A 25,623-nucleotide genomic window follows, 5' to 3' on the forward strand; every position below is an offset into this window, starting at 1 on the left:
TTAATGGGAGAGGAAGACAGGGACACCCTCACCTACTACTGCACATCCAAACTGCCTTCACACCATTACAGCCAACCTCCATGATGATGCTTAAACCAAAGGAGGCATATTATCAAATAAAGCGTTAATGTCACTCTTTGGTCCAGATTGAAATATCTCAAGAACTATTGGACAGATTGCCATGAACAGACATTCATGGACCGCAAAGGATAAATCCAAATGTCTTTGGCGATCCCCCGTCTTTTCCTCACCGCCATGAGGTTGACATTTGTGGTTTCCAGTGAAATGTCTCAACAATCGTTGGATGGATTACCATGAAATCTGGTCCAGACATTCTTGTCCCCCTCAGTAAGAATTGTAATTACCTTGGTGATCCCCTGACCTTCATACATGACAAAATACTGCAAATTAATGACAATCCCAACAACTTTAGCCGTACTTGGTGTTTAGTGCTAATTAGTAAATGTTAGCATGCTAACACACTAAACTGAGATGGTGAACATGGTAGACATTATACCTGCTAAACATCAGTGTTAGCATTGTCACTGTGAGCATGTTAGTGTGCAGATGTTAGCATTTAGCTCGAAGCACCACTATGCTAAGTCATGGAGGTATTATAAGAAGCTCTCTTAATACATCCATGGCCTAAGAACAGCCTCACAGAGCTGCTAGCATTGCTACAGACTAGTCTCTTTTGATTAATATGTCATTATTATACTGAATCTGTGAGGTGTAGTGTGGTTAATCTCTAAATACTGGAAGTTAACTGTGTGTTGAAGACTCCATCCATACTCTGATCCTGTTAAATCAGGTTTAGTGAGATGCACCTTTTCGGTTGACAATGCTAACTTGAGCACTTCAGTGAATAATATACTGTATGTATGTTCACAGTTCCTGGTTAGTCAACAAGAATGAAGTGAAACAACTATGCAACCTTAGTAGGCAGTCAGTAGGCATGGGTCAAAGACCCATGTCAGTAGGTGTCTCTACTTGAAGTGCCCTTGAGCAACACACTGAACCTCAATCCAGCTCCAATTACATGTTTCTGACCTGGCGCTCCGGATGGACACCAAGAAAAAAGAAACAAACAAAAGTTGGCCATGGCAAGATGAGAATTGCTGATAGAGGGCCCCCTCTTCTGGTAATTATGTAGTAATGCAGTAGTTCATTAGGCCCCAACTACAGTACATTGATCTTTCACAAATTCTGTTTATCAAATTTTAGGTTTTTCATCACCCACTAATGCAGAAATCTGGATAATAGATTTTTTTTCCTTGAGAAAAAAGATAAACTAAACTTCTGATTTTGATAAGACTTTGATGCAGAGATGAGATTGATAGGGAGATAAGATAATCTTTGAAGTAACTTTCACGCTACAGTGGTAGAAGGACATATTTAACTTAGAAGGTCCCTGCCAGGATATAAAACAGGGATATAAAGCGAGAATTTACTGTACAGTCCCCTGAATATTATTGATATCAGAACTGAGTCAATTCCTCTCCTTACTTTTGGCAGGGACATTTTATTTTTTATTTTTTATACTGGTACTGGATCTCAAGGACATCTGATATTGGAGAAACATTTGAAACAGGCACTGCTGGATAAATGTGGCTATCTGTCCGTGGGAATTAAAAGGGGGATTTTATTTAGATTTATTTAAAAATAAACCTGTCTCAATTATCACTACAAATACACTACAAATAGTCTTAAAAATGTCATCCATCCTGTCACTGTGTTGTTGCCTCCATGTTTCATTATCAATTAAGTGTTTTTGTTAATCACACCAGTGCACTATTCATTCAAAACTAATTAAGAGAAATGTTGCAAAAAAAAATTACCAGCATTATTGGCCTTTTAATAACAACAATAAAAACAGTCCAGAAACCATTGCGGTTTTTAGCCAAAGCAAGCATATACAGTAGTAGGCCAGTAAAAGTACAATACAATCTGTAAATACATATACGTGAATATAACAACAAAATCCAGGCTGGACATGAGGATTTAGTCAAAATAGCTGAGGTCCATTTGTTTCTCTGTTAAGAGGCCACTCTGTAACAACGACTTTCTGCACCTGTGTTAATGCATCCATGTGAAACAGCAGGCCTGGACAATATAAAGTTTTCATGGAGAAACTGCTTAGCTAAAATCAAAAACGGTGGTCCTCACATCAGCAGCTAGCTGTACAGCTTAACATGAAATTTACTAACCAGCATGTGAAACTGTTTTCAAATCAAATTGATGGATTCAAGTGTAAAGAATTATCAAACAATGGCTTTTGGCTAAAAAGACTGGAATATGCTTGTGCAAAACCAACCGAAAGGATGTGATCACAGCAAAACAACAAAGCTGGAAATAACGTGGTGGAAAAACTGTAATTTTAGTAAGAAATTATTTGGAGTAAGGTGTCACAAACCTGATACTTAAAACAAAAACTACCTTGAAAAATGATATCCCTGTTTCAAGCCACAGTCAAAATGTGCCATTAGCCTGTACGCTGCTAAGTCTCCACCCTGGCAGCCAGGAAGAATACATCATGATCAATGATCAGTACATTCAGTCAATATTCTAGACTCTTCAATGGATAGGCCTCTAACCGTGCAAATATCTGTAGTCCGAGAGAACAAAACCAACATAAACCCTCAAGTTTTAAGTGAACGTTTGGTCCACTGAATCGCACATCCTAGCTTTATTAACATATTAAAACACCGGAGGTAAGGCCACTCCATTTGGTACATTGGTCCAGGCTGGTCCAACGCCTGTGTCCTCAGTCAGAGCTCCCTTGTGTCCTTAAAGGCGGCTGTTTGGTCATGTGGTTGAAATCCACTGTGGATGGTAAATGTAGAACGCAAAACAACCTGATGGGTACGGGTCCAGCATTTCTGTGGGTCAGTAGGGGACCACGTCAGTAGTTACAGACTGCTACAGACTATTATTGAACTCCAAAAGTCACCAAAAGTCCAAGTGACCAGCCACTCTGCTGTCAGTCAAACTGGCAGTTAGGGCTCCCTGGAATACAGATGGCCGGGTTGTGTTAGCTTATGTAACAAGCTGTCGGTGAAACAGGCCGTCTGACAGACTTTGACAGACCGTCTCATGTAACCAGGCAAGCAGTCAGTGGGTGAGGGCAACCATTATTCAGTCTTTCAATCGTTAAGGTGACAGTCACACAGCTCCTTGTAGATTCTCTTGCGGATGCGAGGCATGTCCTCTTGACTGAACAGCAGAGGCTGCTTCACAGAGAGACAACGGCAGTACTGACAGACCAAGACAAGAAAGACAGGAAGTGAGGGAATATAATCCACAACCACAGCTAGGTTGCCATTTTGAATTTTTACAATGACAAAAGCTTATTTCCAGTGGTTTTCGCTACCCAGGGGGCAATGATGAAATTTGTGTAGAAACCTGGGGCAGGAAAAACAATGGAGACACAGCTCTACTTTATTTCTTTTTTCTTCCAGGAAAAAAGTTAAGAGAGGGGGCAAACAGGAGACAGGAGATGAGGGAAAGAAATAAAAGAAATGAAAAGGATAGAAGGACAGCTGTAAAGGTGAGAAAGAATAATGTCTCACCTCAAGTACAAAAACTCCACAGTCGCTGTCGTTTTTCTGCTGAGGAATACCCTGAGGAGTCAACAAGTCACAAGTCAGGCAGGGAGCTTGACGAAAGATGTCACAGTTAAAGCTTCTGGACTGAACAGTTTATGTCTCTATATGTATGTATTTACTGTACATACATGTAGCTACTGTATATTATATGTTTGACTTTGATGTATTGTTCAGGGTTCATATAATGATCAAAAGGAACTCCTGAGTCCAGCAACCGCAATAAGGACTACAAAAAATGTTGTTTGTTCCCTCATTTGCATTAATAAACAACAAAAACACAACAAGTTTCAGTGTCCTGCAAATGTGTAAATTATTTTGGCACCTGTAACTGGATTTTTTTAGTTATTGTAATTTACATTGTATTACATTGTCTTCTGTTTATCAAAATCAGCTTGACAATAAGAAGAACGCTTCCACTTTTTGCATTTGACTAACATCCACTGTGCCAGGTAATATAAATGTTTTCAGGACACAAGGTGAACACATCATGAGCATTACAGTCAGGGTTCAAGGTTACCTTGATGATGGTAATCTTCCAGCCTTTTTGGAAAGCTGTCTGTTTCTTCTCTTTGGCTTCAGACAGAAGGTACTTCATAATGTTCTGATAGGGAAGCACACACACACAGACAGAGATTTGCTACAATAAAAAAGGTGCTAAGGACAAGCATTGTCCCAGCTGCAAAAATGTCAGTACTTCCACATTTCCACTGTGAGACAGTAAATTCATCATTTTATTTTCTGAATGTTCAATACTTTCATCTAATAATTTCAACAAACTTAAATTTCAATTCAGATTCCAGAATACTGTGTGGATTACGCAAGCATTGGAATAGCATTAAGGAAGAACGGACAATGTCTCAACGAGAAAGTGGAGGGTAAGGAGGACTGAAATAGCTAAGCAGATGGTGAGAATATGAGCAACAATTAAACAGGAACGTGTATGGTTTGGTGTCAAAAAGTCCACCATATCTTGAACTGTATGCCAACCTACCTACACTGACTCAAGGACTGAAAAATCAAACCATTTGGTTTAAAGCCACTGTGCACAATTTTCGACAAAGCTGTTCAGTTCAAATGCAGTAAGACACTGCTTGATGGTTTCTGCTTGTTAGTGGAATAGGTCGTGGGGGCTGGTACCCAATCAACTGGTTGTCTAACAGTTTCATGCTTCCCTTCCACAAAAACCTGCTCCTTTGTAAAGAAGAACCTGCTTATTTTTGTAAAATGCTACATATATGCAGACAATCATTCTGATGGAGTGGAACTCAAGACTTTGCTGCTCACAGCTTTTATTTTACAGTAGTTGTGGGGAATTTCTAGTATAGTATTAGTATTAGGACTGAAGTCAAAACTGTTTTGTGACACTTGTATTGAAATTTGAAGAGATTTGTCTTTCAAGCATTAATCTACTATTTTACTATCAAAGTACTGGTTCATTACGGCCTTATGATGAAAAACCTTGTTTTCTAGATAAACCACTGGCACATTCTGACTATCTGCTGTTACAGACATCAGACTGAGAAAACAACTATACATCTCATGAAGCCTCTTGCCAGGAAATGATGGTCCAATAATTTAATCAGGGCAGAGAGCAGAAAAGATGGATTACTGATGATCTCGTCTCATCAGTGCTCGTTTGTTCCGCTGAGATTCCAAATCATCTAAAAATCTGAAACGATGAACTACTACCCAAAGATATCAACATGCACAGAGGCACTCACATCTGTGGTGTGTCTGAAGACGATGCCTTGGCTGTCGTAGTAACTGATAGTTTTGGTTGCCATGGTGACCGTGACGAGAGACCAGTGGATTTCTAAATGGATGGGAATTAGCAACAGCCACTTGGAGAATAGGTCAACCTGAAATAATCCCACAAATTAACATAAGTAAGTTTTAACATATCAAATAAGATATCCAAGACACAAAATGTTGCAGGTGTCTACTACAAGTTATCCACAATAACCCATACTCAATTAGGTGTACAAAATACAAGTCAGATTATCAGGAAATAATTGTTTTATGTGTGGCAAATACCTTCCAAAAGCTACACTACAGGACAAACAGGTTTATCAGCTTTTCTGTTTGACACTAAATAACGTTTTGGACCTCCTTTACTTGCAAACTGTAAGGTGGTTTGAGATGTTGATTTCAAGAATTACTGAACATATTTCACATGACATTACTTTTGCTTTATGTAGTTAGCAAACTGAATTCACAAAAAAAATGGTTGACAGTCAAATTTAGTTTCCTGCAGCAACTGAGCAACTGCTGCTGCCAAGCCCTGACTCTGAGAGGCAAATTAAAAGCCAGAAATAAAAGTGTAATTGTGACATTAAAGTTCAGCTATTAGCGATACTGTCGAAAGAACTGAAAAATTGCTGTTAAAAACTGTTTCATCTTCCTCCTTACTTTTTTAGTCCATCTCTTCACACCATCATAACCCTTGGCAACCAGCTGCTTGTGGAAGAAACTGTTGAAAAAATGAACCTGAGAGAGAGAGAGAGAGAGAGAGAGAGAGAGAGAGAGAGAGAGAGAGAGAGAGAGAGAGAGAGAGAGAGAGAGAGAGAGAGAGAGAGAGAGAGAGAGAGAGAGAGATAATGAAACACGAACAAATTACAGTCAAAATTTTATTAATTTATCTATTAAATAAAAAACATGTCTAGGAATCTAAATATTATCTCAAAAGTCTCAAAACAATACAATACAATTTTTAGACTCCTACAGTGAGCCCTTTTTATATTTTATAAATTCCATTCTATATCATTTTGGACTACATGAAACATTTTCTTTTTAAGCCTACAAACACACTCACTTACCTTGTGTTGTGTCGCCTCCATGATGAGTTCTCCATACATGTTGATAATCTGAACAGACAGAAACAGACAAAGAGAGAAGTTTCAATATAAGACTGTCCAACATCACTAAAACAAATGGGATATTTCTTATCCTTGTTGCTGGATTCAGCTTTTAAAGTGACAAGGCTGGACAGAGTAAGAAGAAGTGTGATGGTGGCAAGAATGCTTTTCTGTAGCTGTATAGCCCTTCATCCTTCTTTACCTGGTCATTAAGCCAGTTCTGTTCCTCCAGCGTGCCAAGATCCTCCAGGCCCAGGGTGTGTTTGTTATACGTCACCATGAAGCCCGCAATAGGAGCAGAGGCCAGCCCTGCCCTATACCGAGTCATCTCCCCTTTGATGTCCAGTCCCCTAAAACAAAATCATCAAGAGGAGAAATGCAGTAGAAATTTTATACAAAACATCTGAAGTGTTAATCATATCTTCAAGGACATTTAAAATAATATGACAGGCTCAGATAAGGAAAGAGTGCCACAAGGTCAGAGATTAAAAACAACATTCCAAAAAAAAGGAAGGATAAAAGTCTTTCACAGAAATGAAACTGCTGATGAGTGTGATGTTAATTTAGGCGACATTGAATACTGTTGCAACATTAGAAACATCAGACAACTTGCCTTTATTTGATATATAACATGTCATCAAGTAATAATATATGTTTCTACTTTCTATTGATACATTGATATATTATACATGATAACACAATACTGACTTAACCTATACCTAGATCATGTCAGCTTTTGTATTTACTGTTAATACAAAAACACACACACACACACACACACACACACACACACACAATGGTTCATTATCCATTGTCCATGCTTCAGTGTCCTGTTTGGACACAATCTGTATATGGCTTCTATGTTAAATTTATTCTGGTCAACTAAAGTACTTGCTGCTCTTTGCTAATTTCACCTGTATCACTGGATTAATGTGAAAGGCTGAGGCTCAGTGCAGAAAAATACAGATAAACCCTCTAGCACCGTCGAGTACTATCTTCTGATGAGTTCATAGACCAGGTGTGCACAACCTGAGACAAGTGAGTCAACAGCTAGACAACTGGTACTCTGTTATCTCTGTGTGTGTGTGTGTGTGTGTGTGTGTGTGTGTGTGTGTGTGTGTGTGTGTGTGTAAGCTAACCTGTTGCTGAGGTCAGATTTGCCTTTCTTCTTCAGGTATTCCAGGACATCAGTCTCACTGAGAGGAATGAAACCACCGTACTTTAAGTAGAAGCTCTCCAGAAACTCTGAAAGAGAGTTAGTCATTACTGAATCATATGCTCTATCAGCTAAATAACAGAAACAAGTTGTTGTTCGGAAGATGAACAGTTTTGTTTTGTCTGATGTTAAAACCTAAATTCACAGATTCTGAATCCATTGCTGACAATCATAGAATTTTAATTTTATCACCTTCAGGCCTGTGTACTAATACATTCAAGCAGGACAGAACTATGTGTGTGCATTTATTAATGTTGTCACTTGAAATTGTAAAAGAGAAAAATAAAAAACTGAATCCCGACCGACCATGTGAAAATCTTGGTGAATCAGGGTTGATCTTAAATTAGATGTCTGTCCTGAAAGCTAAAATATCTGCTGGCTTTCTGGACTATTTTTTGCATTATGCAAGATGAAACAGGAACTGATTAAACTTATGTTTCGAAAACATAAGGAAAAGGTTAAAAATACTATTTCTACCAATTAAGCATTTTCCATACATTATTCTTAATCATTTCATGACCAAGTTACAACAAAAAATGAAAAGAATTTGTGTCAGTTTAAAAATGGTCTCAACAACACATAAAGTTAAGTCTTACCCAGAAAATTCTGTTCTTATTTTGGAAATAAGAAAATATTCCATAAAAGTTCTTAATTATGCATACACACAAGATCAAGTCTGTGTGTATAAAAGTTTCATGGATGACGTCACGTTTTATGAATGTCATATGACAGAAAAGGTGCAAGATATCCTCAGCACTTACTTCTTTCAGTTTGTGTGTAAAAAGATCAATGAATGAATGCTTAATTTTAACAAACTGAGATGCTGATTACTATATTCATAAAGAGGAATACATTGCTATTGTGTGCTCAAAAACACATCTTACCGTGGACCATATCAGTAAGCTGCTCCAGGCTTTCTTTATCGTGCGTCTTTCCATCCATCTCTTGTCCATCTTTGCCCCACACTTCTTCCATCTCCTTCTTCTCCCAGGTTCCAGGCTGACAGTACAGCCTGTGGTCTCTTAATGCCAAACGGTGCGCCATACTGGATACTGTAATAGGGCCCTGGGATGGAGCAGCAACTGTAGCAGGATGAGAAGCTTCCACCTCCATAAGTGTGGAGCAGTGGTCTTCATTTGTTGGTGTGGTGATGTTTCCGTTATACAGAGTTCCTGGTATAGACACTGAGTCAGTTTTGTCATGAGTTTGGTCCACCTGCATCTCAGAGTCGAGGTCTTGGGGAGATTCTGACCTTAAAACAGGACCTGACTGCCGTGAGATAGACAATAGTCCATTTTCCATTCCACTCATGATCATGTTGTCCTCCTTCGCCTCATCTTCAGGTTCAGTGTCAGATAGGTTTACAGTGTCTCCATTTCCAAATGGAGATTTAATTGAGCTGGGGTCAGTCTGCTCTCCATGGTCCATCTCTGCATCTTTGTTTTGCCCCTGCCTCTGCACAAACACTAATCGAGGTAGGGCATACGTTTTAGAACTGATGACAACACCACCTAAACCTCCCCTCTTTATTCCACCTTCTACTTCCATGTTTGATACAGACGTAGTTCCCACCATTCCCCTCCCTCCTCTCCTCTCCCCTACCTCTAACTACTGGTGCTCCCCTGCCTGCCATTGCCGACAACCTCATCTCCACATCTCTGCTATCACCACCTCCTTTCCCTTCTGCACCAGCAACTCCGGACCCCTCTATCAACATGTCTTCCTTTTTCTGCATATCCCCTTTCTCTGGAGCAGCATAATTCCTTATTGGTCCATCCTGCAGGGAGACTGTGACAGGGAGGGCAACAGGGGTTTGTAGTTGAGTATCAGCCACTACTACAGTCTTCTGCACCTTCTCATATCTGTCATCTTCATCCTCTGTTTCCTCTACCTTCTCATTGGTCAAATCAAAACTCTTGATATGTGTCAGCTGGCCACCCACTTTCCTTTTTGGGGTGTCCCAGAAGTCACTACCAGCCCCCCTCCCTCTCCCTCTCCCCCTCCCTCTGCCTGAGATTCTGACATTGTGTCCTGTACCGTTGGGGCCACAGCAGTCACAGGCCTTAGGAGTCCTCTTCCTGCCTGACGTACGGCCATTGACTGGGCCCTGAGCAGGGGTTGGCGTCTGTGTAGAGGACCAGGCAGATGCTGGGCTTGAGTTAGTAGTAAGTGCTTTTGCTTGGGTTACAACAGGTGGCTCGGCATCAGCAGGAGTCAGAGTAGAAGGCTGGGTCAAGTCTGAGTTGGAGGTAAGGTCTGTGGTGAGGAGTTTGGCAGGGGTCTGGGTTAGGTCCTGATCTGTAGTATCTCCAGGAGGGGGCACTAGAGGAGCTGCTTGCAGAGGAGGTGCTGTAGCAGGAACAGTTAAATGAGGTGATGCTGATGGTGTTGTTTTCATTGGGGATGCAGAGCCGCTGTGAACCATGACGTCCTCCTTTGGCTCTTCAACCCCATCCCCAACACCCTCTGTCCGCGCTCCTGTCCTCTCCTCCCCTTTGGTCCTCTGAATTTTAGGTGTTGTGGTTTGTTCTGTCCTTGGTTTTTATCCCGTAACTTACCTCCAGGATCTGAACCTCTATTCTTCTGTAATGTTCTTTTGCTGTGTAGAAAAGAACTCGTTCTCAAGCCTTTCCCACCATAGAGGTTATTGACATGACAGCAGTCTAAAACATGGCAGGTATTGAGTGTTCCTCAGTGATGGGTAGATTCTGTATGGAATATTAACACCACCATGTTCACCTAATTAGAGCAAGGGGAAGTGGCAAGGAGAGGGAGGAAGAAACTGGGACAGAGAATAAGAGCCAATGAAAAAAATGTTAGCAAACTCCTCTCAATTAGCTATGTAATTAAATGTATGCAGTTTAAATGTGCAGGGCATGACTCAGGCCTCACCCAGGGGTTCACAAACACTTACATGTCAATAAGAATTTGTCTTTAGATGACACCGTCACTAGTCAATTTCTTTGTTCACTGTACGGACAGGCCTGTTTAAATTCAAAAGTAAAACTGACTTGTACAAAACAGTAAAATAATGCATATAATTTAAAATGAAGTGTCCCTTTAATCTACACCTCATTCTGCTGGGGACGATATTCATTGATTGACTTGGCCAGTTGCAAAGCTAAAGTAGCAATTACAGTGATGTTATCTTCAATTAACAGGTGGATCACTGTTCAGGTACAGTGTATGATTAATTTTTTTTTAGCTTGCAACTAACTCACTTTTTGCACAAAGATATCACGACTACACAATAGCAACAGTACTTGTGTAACAACTACATTGTGTACTACTCTTCTTTTTAAAGTAACGTTAATGTCACATTTTCATAGGTGTTATTTCGTTTTAACGAACGAAACTCGTAGTTAGCTGACGTTAGCAACATAGCAGCAATATTTAACAGTTCTTGAGCTGCAAATATTCAGTGTATGTATGCAGATAAATGAGTCATTAGCAGCTTTGCCAGTCATTAGCATCTTTGCCCGTGTCTGCTAGAATTTCCACAATCAATTAAGTTTTGAAGTTAATTTAAAACTGCGTTAGCTAAGGTAATCTAACATTGGACACCGGGCTACCCCGGTGGAGCATGCCCACACATAATTTAAGAATATAAGGTACCATCAGATAATTTAAGTCATATATCACATTTCACAAAGTTTTGCATAAGTTAGTCATTCCCCTGAAGCGAGCTAAGATAGCTAGCTGCAGTCAAAACACGAAAACACAAAGCAGCGACTACACACATTTCCTCCATTTTCGGTAGGAAGTTGGAGGCGTTAAAAGACAAAAAAGGAGCTGCAAATCAATTTTTGAATAGATATGCAGTACAAGCCAAAACCATGACAAAAAGTGAAAAGAAACATCATTATACGCTACCTTGTCTATGAATTAACAAACTGAGTTTCGTCTAACCACGATTTGAAGAAACAACAATCCAAGCTGTCGTCGCTCATTGATTGCGTCACGACGTCGGGCTCCATGCAGCTTCGATTACGTCCGGATACTCTCCTGAATTAACCTTCAAATTCCTCTGCCGTCTTTCCAATTAATCTTCTTACTTTGACTAGCATCTATACACACAATATAGCAGTGACGTTTCTAAAACTTGGAGCAATATACTTCCTGTTTCAATGTTACAATTTGCTTTTATTGGCAGGACATGTAAATTAATCTGTGTTGCCATAGCCTAAACAGGTAAATAGTAGATAAAGAGAAAGAAAGCAATGGCAATTCTAATTTAAAATATAATCTAAATATATTGCAAAATATAACACAAACTAGTATTATATTATCCCTGTTATTATCATTTCCAACCGCCAGATCACTGACACAACACACACTGTATCTTGATAATCTTTAATTACAAAAAACTAAGACAGGAAAATAATAAATAAAACTAACAGTCAAAAAGTAATGGAATTAAGTATACAATTATCAACAGTAAAATGTCAAAAAAGGTTACATGGGGAGAATATTAACATGATAACTACTGGCTTCTTGACACCAGTAGTTTCCAACCTTTTCAAAGTAATGCCATGACTTTTGTACGACAAAGAAATCTACCACAGGTAGGCTATAGCTATATTAACTGTGTAAGAATGTCACATATTATTGTTTAGTGAAATTGGTGCACCATAATGCAAATGAATGCTGCACAAAATGTATCAAACAAGCAACTTCAGACAGATTTGAGTGAAGAATTAGCTTTTTTAAACACATGAACAAAATATTAAAATATATTTGAGCTTACTTCAAGGCTTCAGCATACCAACTCAGACCCCAACGATAATGCAGCAGATTATGCATTGAAATTTACAATGCATGACACACAGTCATTCTGTTGCTATACATTTGTATTTGTACATAAGGTCAGTGCTATATTATTCTCTACTTGCATGATCAAAAACAACAGGTATAATAAAGTCTCTTTACAAGTGTCATTTGACTCCAGTGATGTCAGGCGATTAGACACCAAACATTTACAGATACAGCTGTGCAAGGAGTCTCACTTTTCACATACATGTCTTGCAATGCTGCGGCACTGTGGCACTAATGCGAACAGGAATCATTTGGAAAATGCTGCAGTTTTAATTAAAAAATTGAAAAAATATGGTTTAAGGATACGCTGCACGTACTTAGTGCTTTTAAACTGACACCTTGTACTTTTAAACTGACACCTTGTTTTTTGTTTTTTTTTTACAATTTTTCCAAAACAATATTGACTTAGGCCCTAACCTTTGGCTCAGCTGACAAATTAATGATTGATTAAATGAATGATTAATGCTTTTTTCCATTAGAGTGAGCTCACAACCTTCCTGATGTTTGAAAAGTGATTAAAGTAAAAAAGAAACAACACAGTCAGAGTAGGAAATACTGTTCATGTGAGAGAGTGAGACTTTCTTTATTTTACAGCTTTGGTCATGTTTTCTGCACTTGAACTGCAATGAAACCATGTTGCACTGTGGAAGAGAGTGGAGAAGTGGATGTTGGTAAAGATGACTGTGGTGCAGCGGACGGTGACAGCCATGGGGTTTGGGCCTGGAAGAGATGATTGGTAGGATTAAGTGACATTCTCAAAACATGACGGTGAATGCAGTGTATTACTGAGAAAGCACTATTACCTATCAAAGTGCCACATTGATAGCTGGAGTATGTATGGTCTTGGAGACTGCAGCACCATTGGTGCCCCCTGCTGTTAGCACCTGGAGCTGCAGCTGGTAAACACTGTCAGCCTGAAGACCACGAACTGACACCGACCGCTGAGACTGTGGAGGGTGAAGCAGGGTAAGTTCACAGACACACACATAGACTATTCTTCCTACACAAATCTTTTAATTGAGTAAGAGCAGAAATAACCTGATGAAGTGTTAAAGGATAAGGCTGGTGATATTCTATATTTTTTCTTATTATCAACAAATCCCATGAAAAGACCAAAACCAGCCATGTGTTAGTCTGTCTCTTATACTATCTGGCTTCCCATGCCTGTCTATGGCAACGGCAAATCTTAAAAAATGGGTGACAATTATATACTTTTATTTTCAAAATAAGCTAAATAATCTTCTAAAACAGCTGGGCACTGTAGTTTTAAGCAAATGTTACTCAAACAGGAGGAAATTGTGTATAGGTCATGATGTTTCTTTTTTAACTGCTTTATTCGGCTTTTATGAATTAACCTTTTATTTTTTTAAGCTTTTTTTATTTTTTGGATGTTGCGACTGCCTCTTTAAAGAGACAATTCATCCCAAAATCAAAAGTACATATTTTTCCTCTTACCGGTAGTGCTATTTATCCTTCTAGATTGTTTTGGTGTGAGTTGCAGAGTTTTGGAGATATCGGCCGTAGAGATATCTGCCTTTCTTGAATATAATAGAACTATATGGCACTCAGCTTGTGGTGCTCAAAGCGCCAAAAAATTACAGTTGAAAAACTCAACAGCAATCTTTCCAGAAATCATGACCGTAACTCAAGATAATCCACAGATTTGTTGTGAGCAGTTTCATGTAGGAACTATAGATGGAAAGAAAATAGTTCCTACATGAAAATGCTCACAACAAATCTGTGGATTATCTTGGTTGATATCTCCAAAACTCGGCAACTCACACCAAAACAATCTAGATAGATAAATAGCACTACAGGTTAAGAGGGAAAATATGTATTTTTGATTTTGGGGTGAACTGTCCCTTTAATATAAGAACATAAGCTATAAGAACATGAAACACACACACACACACACACACATCCTTCTCATATTTCTAAGGAATTTTCCTCCTGCTGCTAGCACAATACAATGCTGTCACTGTAGACCTCTCTTCATGTCTCACCGGTGCGATTGTCTGCGTCTGGGAGATAAGTGTGTCTTCCTGCCCTTCTGTTGCCGTGGTAACCCCTGATTGTAACGTCCAAGTGAACTGGAACCCCTCCACAGCTGCTGGGTCCAGTGCATGCTGGGACATCCTCCAGCGAAGCGTAGTGAGTAGGGTGCCATTGACTTGCTGAAAGTCTGCAGTCAGTCGTTCTGGACGAAGTACCACCTTTCTGCCTGACAGGAGGCGCTCTGACACAAACAACGGGCACAAAACATTTCCTTATGACAGAACACTCTTTATTTCTCAGTAGGTTTAATATGACGTAAAATGACACTAAAATGTCCTCAACAATTAATCAGAGTTTGATCATAATGGCAATTATTTGGAGTGCATTTAACTAGCTAACTGTGTGCATATAAGTTGTTCCCAAAAGAAGACAAGAGAACCACTTCCACCAGAGCTATTTTTTAAAATAGGCGTTTAGGGGCTAGGGGATTAATGACGATCAATGGAACAAAGCATTTATGTGTATGTGTGTGTCTGTGTGGGTGTGCATGTCTTTAGTTACTCTTACCCTCAGTGTTGCAGGGCAAAGCTTTGCCTCCTCTGACCCTGATGGAGGAGCAAGTCGGGGTTGTAACCCAGGCAACAGCCTCTGACCCCGGGTCAGCCTTCATTGCTACGGCGACCCAGTACTTACAGGCGAACAGCAGGCCTGTTATGGTGTGATGGGTGCCCTGAAGAGTGAAAATTAAGTAAAGTTAGGGATAAAAAAAGAGACATTATAGTGTAAACTGTACACAGCTGGTTATTTTAAACTGATGTATTACGTATTATGTAAAATATACATATGCTTGTTAGCTCCATGATAAAATAAACACCACAGTTTGAAGCAGCACTTGGCAACTTTGCTGGTTGGCAGCTTCAAATGGCGAGAAATGGCATAACAGTTTAAAAAAGGCTGAACTTCAATGAACAGAAATCATACTCTGTGACCTCAGAAAATTGCACACGCCATTTTGATATTTATCAACCCACTGGGTCTGTGATCATTTTAGACGAGAGGTTACCACTGGGATACGCACTCACATACCAGATTATCTTTTAAAATACTCCTCTCTATTGCAGCTTCACTTCATGAATAGGGTTTAAAATAGCTGCATTTTAAGAAGAATATGTTTTCAATGTGGATTTAAAGTATATTTTATTTTTCCTATTTTAATTTTGATGACACATATAATGGTTAGTAGTCATTGCTGAGATAATTCTGCAACTCACTTTCCCATCGATCATTTTCAGTCAAACTATCCTATGTAGGATATTTCAGCCAGGGATTTGACAGCATTATGGTAAAAGTGATGTTAGGCAGAGACGGAGCGAGATGATGGCAGAGAGACAAAGTTACACACAGACAGCGGATGAGAGCATTCCAGACTGATCTGAGTTATGGTGATGAAATCTGATCTCTGATACACACAAAAAGACATAGAAACAAGACATGTATACATAATTTCATGAACACAGAGACACATAAAAAACAGCCAGGGTAGTTATACCTGCACAGTTGTTGTTCTCTCTGTGCTTGTAACATTAGTACTGCAGGTATGTGGATGCCACCGCAAAATGTATGGACCAGGGTGTCTCTGTCTGCCTATAAAGAAAAAAACAAAAGAGGGACAGAGACACACTACATAAGTGGACATGTGTTGGTGTTTAACTGTGTCATCATTAATTATACAGTTTGAAACCTAAGAAATTTCTGTTTTGCATTCTCTCCTTTTTCACTTGCATGCTTTATCTTGTTAGTATCTTGCAACCTCTTACAGTATCTTCTCTCAGGTGAGAAAAAATCAGAATCAGGAACTAAGGGTGTGTATACCTATCTGCTTACGTCAAGTCCAGCTAAGTTTGTTTATATAGCCCAGTTTGATAATAACGATAATGTCACAGCGTGCTTTACAGGCCCCCCAAACTTAGCCCAAACAGATAAGTAAAAACTCCACAAAAAACATGTTTCATTTATCTATTTAATGTGCATAAAGTAAAAGTATATACATCTCCATCTGCAGTTTAAAGGTTCTGTATACGAGATTTTGAACATTAATATAGCAGTAACAACTATTTGCTATGTAAAGATATAGCTAGGTAATGGTGTCCTGAGAATGACGTCACACCCCGTCTGCCTGTGTTGTTATCTGAGCTTCTCTGTTCTTTGTTTTGGTAGCAAGTCCGGCTGCGCGTGCATGTTAGTGCAAGTGAGTCCCTCCCTGTGAAACTGTTGGCTTTGAGGAGAGCGATATATTTAGCTGAATTATGGATTTATTTAGACCAAACCAGAGTTGGTGATTGATGGAACAGTGGAAAGACTAACAAAGATAGTTTTGGTGGGTTTTACTTTGTTTCTGTCCAGTTTGAATGAAGTGTGTTTTAAGATGATCAGCGAGGTCAAATTATTGTTTTTATCAATGGAGTCTGGTGGCAAGCAAGAGCGCTATAACGACTGTTTCTGGTTAAACAAAAAGGTTCTTACTGTTTAACAAAAAGGTCTATCTCTGTAGGGATCCTTTCCATAATGTTGTCAGACACATATACTTATAGAATAACAATCTGAGAAGCACTTTTAGTGGATGTACTTTGGCACATTTGTCCCCAAGGATTACATAGCAGCCATTGCAGCCCGTTTCACAGCTGCCTTTTTACATCTAACTCTGTGAATTAATGATTTATTTTGACCAAACCAGAGTTGGTGATTGTTGGAACAGTGGTAAGGCTTGGAGTGGTGTTTGGTGAGTTTTATTTTGTTTCTGTCCAGAATGAAGTGTGTTTTACGATAATCTGTGAGGTAAAATTACTTTCTCTCAATGGAGTCTGGTGGGCCGTATCGCCCATTTATTTTAGTCTGAGATGCTGGTGCTCTAATGCGACATTTACTGGCAGTGAATGTTGAATACAGCTCCTTTAAACTTGGATTGTTCTGTGTGTAGTGTCAAAGGTTTAGGAGCTTAGCGAGTAACTCACCACAAAACCAAAATCTGTTTAAAAACATCTAGTAAAAAGTCTATTGTTTCTTTATTATTTATTGTTGATCGATAATTGTAAATGTTGAAATAGAGTTTTGGTGTAGTTCTCTCTCTCTGAACATTATTAGCAAAATCTGCATGTCAAGCATCAATATATACAGTATATTTCCATTTAATACCATGCCCACTGAAAATTCTGGATTCTGATTGTTTGGAAGGCGTGGGTTTAAAGTTTAGTAATCGACAGTATAACAAGACACCTATGATGCAGGTGATTGCAGTTCTAAATTAATGTGCCAGCATTAAACTGTAGGTAAAAACTGCAAGAGTGAGCCTCAGCTAAAGAGCTTGGGCTTTAATTGCACAATTAGTCATATTTCTCTTTCTCTTTCAGTTTCAAGCAGCAGCATTGTGAACCCCTTCCTGTTTAACTAGCAAGATGTTGCCTAGCAATGCAAACAACAGAAATTCTGAGGCTCAGGATCTATATTTTATAGTTGTTTAAAACAGAAAAGCGAGATCAAAATTAGTTGTATGTGTAAATTAATGACATTCACAATGACAATGATGTTTTTTTATTTGATTACATATGGCATTTTGTTGACAAGTGGCCATAGTATAAGCAGGATAATACCCTCCAAGTTTGTATGTTCCATGATTGTAATGGACGTACATATGTAACATACAACTTGTCGGGTGTTAGCCCTTACATAAGTGCTTAAGGAATCACTCTTACTCTAATTTCGCATCTATTTTTTCTTTATCACAGTCTTTCCTTTTTTCTTTTATTTTCTTCTTGGGGGTATTGTTGAGTTGTTCAGTGTTTCAAAATCAACTCACCATGGGGAGGCCACTTCCAGAACACCTTGACCTGCAGCTGGTTGTCATGGTAATGAGGGGCAGCGACCTCCAGGCGTAGGCTGCCAGGGTTGACAGGGTTAAGGGGGGATTCAGGGTGAGGCAGAGAGGAGGAGAGGGGGAGGTCAGAGGAAGAAGGGGAGGACGATGAGAGGGAAGGAGAGGAGGGAAGAGATGAGGAAGAAGGGAGCTCATTGGAAAAGTCTTCGCCTTTGATGGAGGAGAGGAAAGGAGAAAAAATAATAAAAGTTACAATTTTAGAGTTTGGCTGATTTGAAGACCTTTCTTTGGAATGAAGACAAACGGGGCAGTAAAGGGTAAAAGTAATTTGAACATCAAGCTCATAAATAATGAGCCTTGTTTCTTGCACATTTTCACAATAAAATTAAAACTTAAAACATTGGATGCAGGAGTGATCTTCATTGTGTTTTTATGTGTCTTAAAGAAGCAGTTTCTTAACCATTCTACAACTTTTTTGTACTTCAATAAGCATTATTTTTACAGTAGCTGTTCTGAATAACCATAACTGACAACATCACAAAAACACTTTATATGAATAACTGGATTTATGAAACCTGTTAAATAGCACATGGAATTTATAAATGTATTATATTGTGCCAGGAATATCATAAACTGGTGACGAGAGTGCAGCTGGTAGCTAGCTTTCCTGTTAATTCATTCACTCAGAAGCACTAACTGGCTTTATCTGGCTTAACTGACCCTCATTCGCATTGAGAGAAACCAGGCCAATACATGGACTGTGTCAAATATTAATACTGCTAAATTATAAATGACAATATGTTCCATATAAAATTGTTGGTATGTGGTTTGATAATTGAGCTGCAGCTGGCTATAATCCTCTGCTGGGCTGACCGACAGGTCACCTATAAATACCTCTGTTGCCTGGACGACCATTAACATCACCACTTTCCACTGTATGTGTGTTTAAACAGTGCAGCTGTAGGGAGACAAAATATGCTGAGAGTCAGCAAATGCAATAGCTCTAAACTAAGTACTTACTAACTAAAATCATTGACTCAGTAATGTATGGCTCTGTTAACAAATGGGTCCTGTGGACTGTACATACAGTATTTACTAATGGCATGACAAATTAATGAAATGTTCAAAAATGTGTACTTGAGTCTCTATTTGGGGTAGGGTTGCTAGGGGAGTCCTTAGGTGGCTGTATTGCTACATCACAGCAACACAAACAGTACAGCTACAGTTTACACTACTTGGGCAATAAAACTCAATCTACTCAGCAACTCTTAGCTTTATGTATAGCACCTTACTGTTTATTTCTACAAGACAAAACTCTACAAAACCTACTGGAGTTTTGGTGCCTTCCTGAAAGTTATACAGTATGTCTAGGTGACTTTACACCTGGCTGTATTTTTGCATCTATCTAAAGACATGATGCTCATCCAAACTGTTGAGAGAGGCAATTATGAAAACACTGGATTCACAGTATGTAATATGTAATATTAAGCTGCAAATTTTCAGCAAAAATAATTACTCCTTAAGGTGAACTGCAGCTGTTGTGAGAAAGTGGAGCATACTGCAGCCATACACACACAGACTCTTACACCATGTATGAAACACACTGTAAACCATATTAATAGTTAATAGTTAGTTACACAGAAAATAATTACAACCCCAACGTCCTTTAATGCATTTCAATCACATTCTACTGAAATTATGAAGAGAAAATTGGATATAGTGGTAAACAGTGTTACTGTCAAATATACAAAGTATACCATGACATACAGTGCATTTTAAGTTATACCACGCAGCCCTATCAGGAAGATGCTTTGTTTGTTTACCTGCATGAGTTATTGTGGTGAAGACAATTTGGGCTCTGGGACTTTTCAGCCTCTTCTGACCCCAGTAGGCCACCGTCTGGACAGACAGGAAGTAGGATGTAGCAGGCAGCAGACCCTGCAGCCACAACTCACACTGTGCCTATAACACATTAAAGAATGGGAACATGGAAAGAGAAGTTTTTTTAGTCTTTTGGAGTGGTGGTTCTTGGCTACTTCTCAGTCTGTCCTAATTCAGTTTCACTTGCTAGAATTTGACGGGGGTCTCATAGAAATAGTACCAAATGAAAACCAAATAACTCTGATGAACTTGTGTCACCACTATAGCCAACACAGTAAATGCCACCATCATCACCATCTTTGTCATCTTTACTGTCATCGTAATCCTCCTGAGTGTTGTGTGTGCCCTGCTTTGTGACTGACAGTCCAGACCTGTTCTGCATTAGCCTGCTGTTTGATTGACAGCTCATTAATGGGCTCTTAGTCAATCAGGTCTGTCTGTGTGGATTTAAGCTAGTCACAACAAAGAGATGCTTGGATGATAACAAGTCTGTGTGTGTGTGTGTGTGTGTGTGTGTGTGTGTGTGTGTTCTGTATGTGCATACACTTAAGACAGAATGAGACAAAAGCAAGTTAAAAGCAGTTTCTTGGTGACCTGCAAAGTATTTCCATTATGCTCAAGATAGACAAAACATATGGCCTGTACAGCTGTGTGTGTGTGTGTGTGTGTGTGTGTGTGAGTATTTGTGAAACAGAGACAGCGAGAGAAGCCTGGATTTCTATTTTGGTGCATAATGTCAGTGGACATTATATGTAAGAAGCTGATGTATATTTAAAAGCACTGATTCAGCAGAGGTTTTTCCATGTTTGAATAGTTCCTCCAATTTCCTTTTTTACTTTAGGTTAAATACTAAATCCCTCTGGTCCTGCATACATTCCTGATTGACAGGATATATGTTTTATACACATCTAGGGAATGTATTATCATGTGCTAATGGAGAGCAATAAAATATCAATGCTTTCTGTGATATGAAAACTATTTTACACAGTGTGGAAATGTTATTCTGGTTCCTCCCTACCTGTTGTGATGCTGCTGTCTCTGTGTGTCTAGATGCAGCTGCAAGTAGGAAACACTAGTTAGGGGGCCTCATTTAAATTCCAGGCCTCCCAACCAAGCAGAACAGAGGACCAGACTACAGATAAATGGCTCCACCAGGCTCAGTCTGGGATCGCCATCACTACTTAGGATAGCTAGGTCCATATGAGTGCACTTGCATTAACCTTAAAACTCTGATGTTTATGTTTTTAATTATTTTGTCTTTTTTCTTGAAGTGAATGCTCACATTAGAGTTGAACATTTAAGTGGTTCTAAAGCTGAAGGATCCTGTGCAAAGAGTACTTTTTACTAATCTGAAGAAAAAATGTTTAGTCACTACACAGGCAATCATAACTGTTGCGTCAAAGCTGTAATATCTGCGTTGTTTACTGTGATTATGGGTATTTTGGTGCTGCTGACTGGACTTAGTTGCATCATGACCATATTACATCATCATCACACCTATAATCATAATAGTAAAATCCACCCTCTTGACTGTTATTGCTGCATTAAATATAATTTCAAAAGTACAGCAAGAAACCTGTTGTATTTCTTAAGAAGTTAGAAGTTATTCTTTGAATTGAGCAACAACAAGACAGCAATGGGTTACTTTTTTACTCTGTAAAATAACTTCATATTCCATCATTCTCTTGGTCAAATGCTTGTTATCACATTTACATGTTGTACTGGCAGCTACAGTAATGAATAATCATCTAAACATCAGTCATATAACTCTACCTTTGCACAGATCTTGTGCTTTGCTTCTATGATAACTGATACACTCACTCGCTAATGCCCTCATGCTGTAGTGTCAGTACATTCCCAGATGCTTTGACTTGAGTTAAACACATTATCCAAATGTAGGAAAGCCACTTCATTCTGTTGTCAGTCAATCTACATGGCTAAGTTGTCATGCTATTTTACCGCTGTAAGCCTGCATGTTGTCATAGCATTCTAACAAAGTTATGTCCCATTAAGATAATGGTATGTCTGTCTGAGGATAATACTGCATTTTCAGATCCACAAGGAGCATATACACAAAATGGCTGCAAACGTAATGGGAAATCGTGCCAAACAGTGATTTCAGGGTGAATATGTCAAAACCAGATCTAAAGTAGTGCACATTATTCCAAAATTATTTCAGGAAATATATCAGCATGTAACATCATAAAACCACATCTCAAAAACCTGAATTATCTTTAAAATGTTTAATCAATTTAGTGGCATGTAAGTTTCAAGTTTTAAGTATGCAAGTTCAACAATTACGCAGAAAAGCAACAGAATGTTTTTTCATCACCTAATTTTTGCTCATTATATAAATCCACATCCTTAATTGAAATGTCTGACTAGTTCCACTATATCTCCTCCTAATTCTCATTCATAGGATTTTTTACTGGCCACAGGTGGTTCAGCAGGGCATTCTTTAATTTGAGGTAATCATTTAATGTCTAATATTAAAAATGCATATAAAGGAGTATTAAATGTGAGTGCCATCTGTTCCTATGGTGTGTGTTGTTTCCTGTTTACTTGTGCAATGCTGTACCACAAACATACACAACATACAAGTTGCTATGATCATACTAAATGAGTTATTCCAGTCTGCACCACCACTTGCATACAGTAGCTGTTTACAGAACCTGTTCTGTTTGAGCACTGCAGAGGCCTATAAAATCACTGCAGTAATCACAACCAGGATACAACAAGGAATGTATGTGCGTGTGTGTGGTGCATGGGTTTACAGACCTAGTAAAATCTCAGGTGCAATAATAGATCTTCTGTATGTGGTGTTTGTGTGTGTGTACTTTTAATTCAGTCTTTGTAAGGCCTATTTGAATTTAAAACTACAAACTGAGGTGTTTGTTTCAAAAGTGGAGACATTTTGCCCATTACTCATTTCAAAGGGCTGTTTAGGGTTAATACTTGGTTTTAGGTTAAAATATTAGTTAGTTGGTTCAACATTTTGCTAAATACTATTTACTTTCTTGCAAAGAATTTGATGAGAAGATCTTTTTTCTTGGCCTGAAGTCTTCTTGTCACCATGAGGTTGCCAGAAAACCAAGTCACTGATTCTGGCCAAGAAATAGTCCTGCATGTAACCCCCCGTAAAACCATCATTTCTGGTGTCAGTTTTACACTTCAGTTTTTGTACAGATTTACAAATGACATATAACCCGTTAATTAGTAAGCTTTAGAGTGGGTAGTAGGCAGGTTTCTTTACCTTTGGACAGAGTCACACAAGTTTCCACCTGCTTCCAGTCTTTAAGATAAGCTGTCTCCTGGCTGTAGCTTCATATTTTAATACAGACATGAGAGTGGTATCAATCTTCTCATCAAGAAAGCAAATAAGCATATTTCCCAGAATGTTGAACTGTTCCTTTAAGGTTAAAATTTGGTTGACAGGTGGGGTAAGTGGGTTTGCGGGTCCTCAGAAGTATAAGTATACTCAGAAGTACAAATATGTGAGTGTGTATGTGTGTACGCTCTTCAGACAATATCCACATTAGACCACATTACAATTTAGATATGAATGGGATATTATGTATATCATATAGTCAATGTGTTCATATGTGTGTTTATATGATTTGCAAAAAATTGAACAGAAAAGGGAAAATAATGAAATTGGGATTATAATAAATGTTTGCAATTTTAGTCATTTACTAAAGAAAATACTTACTTACTTTTACTTTTACTTACTTTTCAGAATCCCTCTTATAAAATGACCCATCCTTTCATACAGTATATGTTGAGGGCAGCGTTTGATTGTGTGCATGCAAATCAATATATTCTTTCATTTAGTGTAATTAAGTTTATAAAAATGTTTCCTTACCCCCTGAGTCACTCTGCTGTTGCTCTCCTTTTTACCCTGTTCTGGTGTGCGTGAGTGTGTAGGACGTGTGTGCATGTTACTGTTCACTGTACGTGTGTGTGCATGCAGTGTGTGTGTGTGTTTGTGCGCTGTGTGTGCATGTCGAGACATCCAGGTAACTCTGTAGTTGTGGACTGGCAGGTCTCCCTCTCTGGGGGGTTCCCAGCTTAATAAGACCGCCACTGTGACCCCACTTCCCCTCAACCTAAGCAGAGAAAGCAACAAGTCAAACAAGTCTATGTATGTACAGTATAGCCTCAGACATTTTATCATTACGTTGTTCAGAAGCTACAATTTAAGTCCTTGTCTCTGTTATTAAATGTTTTACTGGAATATTGCTGCTGATCCAAAACATAGTCTGAACTTTATATGACCTTGTTTAGCATTACAGTACACAAATAGAAAAGATGCTGCAATATGTTGTTGAACAAGGGTGAACTGCAATTTGCATCAGACAGGCAATGACTATCCACTTGATCACATTTAATGATTGATTGCCCACATCGGCAGCCTGCAGTCCTGAAAGGATGCATAGCAACTAACTCAGCGAGGAAAATAGCAAAGAAATTAATCCATTTAATCGTCTTTCATCTACTGAGATACCTTTCAGTGAACTGGGTTCCTGGTTGTGAACCCGTCCAGTCTAGAGTCTGGTTGCTCACTCTGATATTTATTGGAGGTTCTGGAGGTGAGGGATCTGCAGAGAGAGATGGTCAGAGAAAAATGCTGTCAAGAGAGAAATGGCAGAAATGATCATCAAAATAATAGGCGTAGGTACGTTTTTCAGCCCTGACTAATGCCTTCATGTCTCCTTTATGGGGATTTTAGCAGGTGGACAGTCAGAGGGCATTGTTTAGAGAGATTGTAGTCAATACATTAACAGTGAAAATTATACCCTTGATTAGAGCATTGATCAGAGTTTGTTTCAACTGTTTCTAATGACCAATACTATACCAACAACAAACAAAACCTGTTGTTGGTATACTGCCCCAGTGGCAAGGAAGCATTAAAACTGTGCGAAGATTTACTGAAGACTAATTGGGGTTAAGTTTGTGGTTCCCACAAAGCAGAGGCCGTTCACCAGCTTGACTGCATTGTCTAATAACTCGATGTTTAATGTGCTGCAGCGGAGCAACATAAAGAAGTCATTCCGGGGGGAAAAGGCTAATTTCCTCTTGGTCTCGTTCAAGTCTCCCAAGCCAATTAGATTTACAGCATCAAAGGTGAGAGATACTGGAGACACTTGAAGCCTCCTTTTTCAGTAGCTACCACAGCACAGACCAAAGGCGACCACCACTAGTCACTGTTTGCCTCCATGATTAAATCCTGAGGTTGCTACTCTTTCAACACTGGCTCTGTATCTCATTATAATCTCAAACCCCAATCCTGTATTTGATTAAAACTACAAAATGTATCTGATTAGAACTACATCCACCATGGCAGGCCTCCCACAGGCCCCGGGCTGTGCTTGGCTGACCCAGATG

At 39.0% G+C, this 25,623-nt stretch overlaps 2 protein-coding genes across 4 annotated transcripts in view; both read right to left on the reverse strand.

The window, feature by feature from the left end:
* Positions 1-1,834: 1,834 nt before the first annotated feature.
* On the reverse strand, positions 1,835-11,706 carry LOC122877400. Its single transcript, XM_044198907.1, is given in 12 exon segments — positions 1,835-3,254; positions 3,570-3,620; positions 4,123-4,206; positions 5,327-5,464; positions 6,015-6,092; positions 6,422-6,469; positions 6,663-6,810; positions 7,600-7,705; positions 8,561-9,279; positions 9,281-10,458; positions 10,591-10,660; positions 11,550-11,706. Coding segments are annotated over 10 exon segments (2,304 nt in total). The 5' UTR covers positions 10,102-10,458; positions 10,591-10,660; positions 11,550-11,706; the 3' UTR covers positions 1,835-3,143.
* Positions 11,707-12,013: 307 nt separating this feature from the next.
* Positions 12,014-25,623, reverse strand: part of anos1b (anosmin 1b) — a 52,134-nt gene continuing 38,524 nt past the window's right edge. For all 3 annotated transcript variants that reach the window (XM_044198906.1, XM_044198905.1, XM_044198904.1), the window contains exons 7-15: positions 24,743-24,836; positions 24,101-24,344; positions 20,181-20,319; positions 18,340-18,567; positions 16,036-16,130; positions 15,054-15,216; positions 14,495-14,727; positions 13,295-13,438; positions 12,014-13,211 (exon numbers count right to left, since the gene is read on the reverse strand). In XM_044198906.1, the coding sequence (XP_044054841.1) occupies positions 13,298-13,438; positions 14,495-14,727; positions 15,054-15,216; positions 16,036-16,130; positions 18,340-18,567; positions 20,181-20,319; positions 24,101-24,344; positions 24,743-24,836 (1,337 nt within the window). In that variant the 3' untranslated portion in view covers positions 12,014-13,211; positions 13,295-13,297. The remainder of the gene's footprint in view (positions 13,212-13,294; positions 13,439-14,494; positions 14,728-15,053; positions 15,217-16,035; positions 16,131-18,339; positions 18,568-20,180; positions 20,320-24,100; positions 24,345-24,742; positions 24,837-25,623) is intronic.

The sequence above is a fragment of the Siniperca chuatsi genome, linkage group LG6 (genome assembly GCF_020085105.1).
Source record: "Siniperca chuatsi isolate FFG_IHB_CAS linkage group LG6, ASM2008510v1, whole genome shotgun sequence".
Lineage (NCBI taxonomy): Eukaryota > Metazoa > Chordata > Actinopteri > Centrarchiformes > Sinipercidae > Siniperca > Siniperca chuatsi.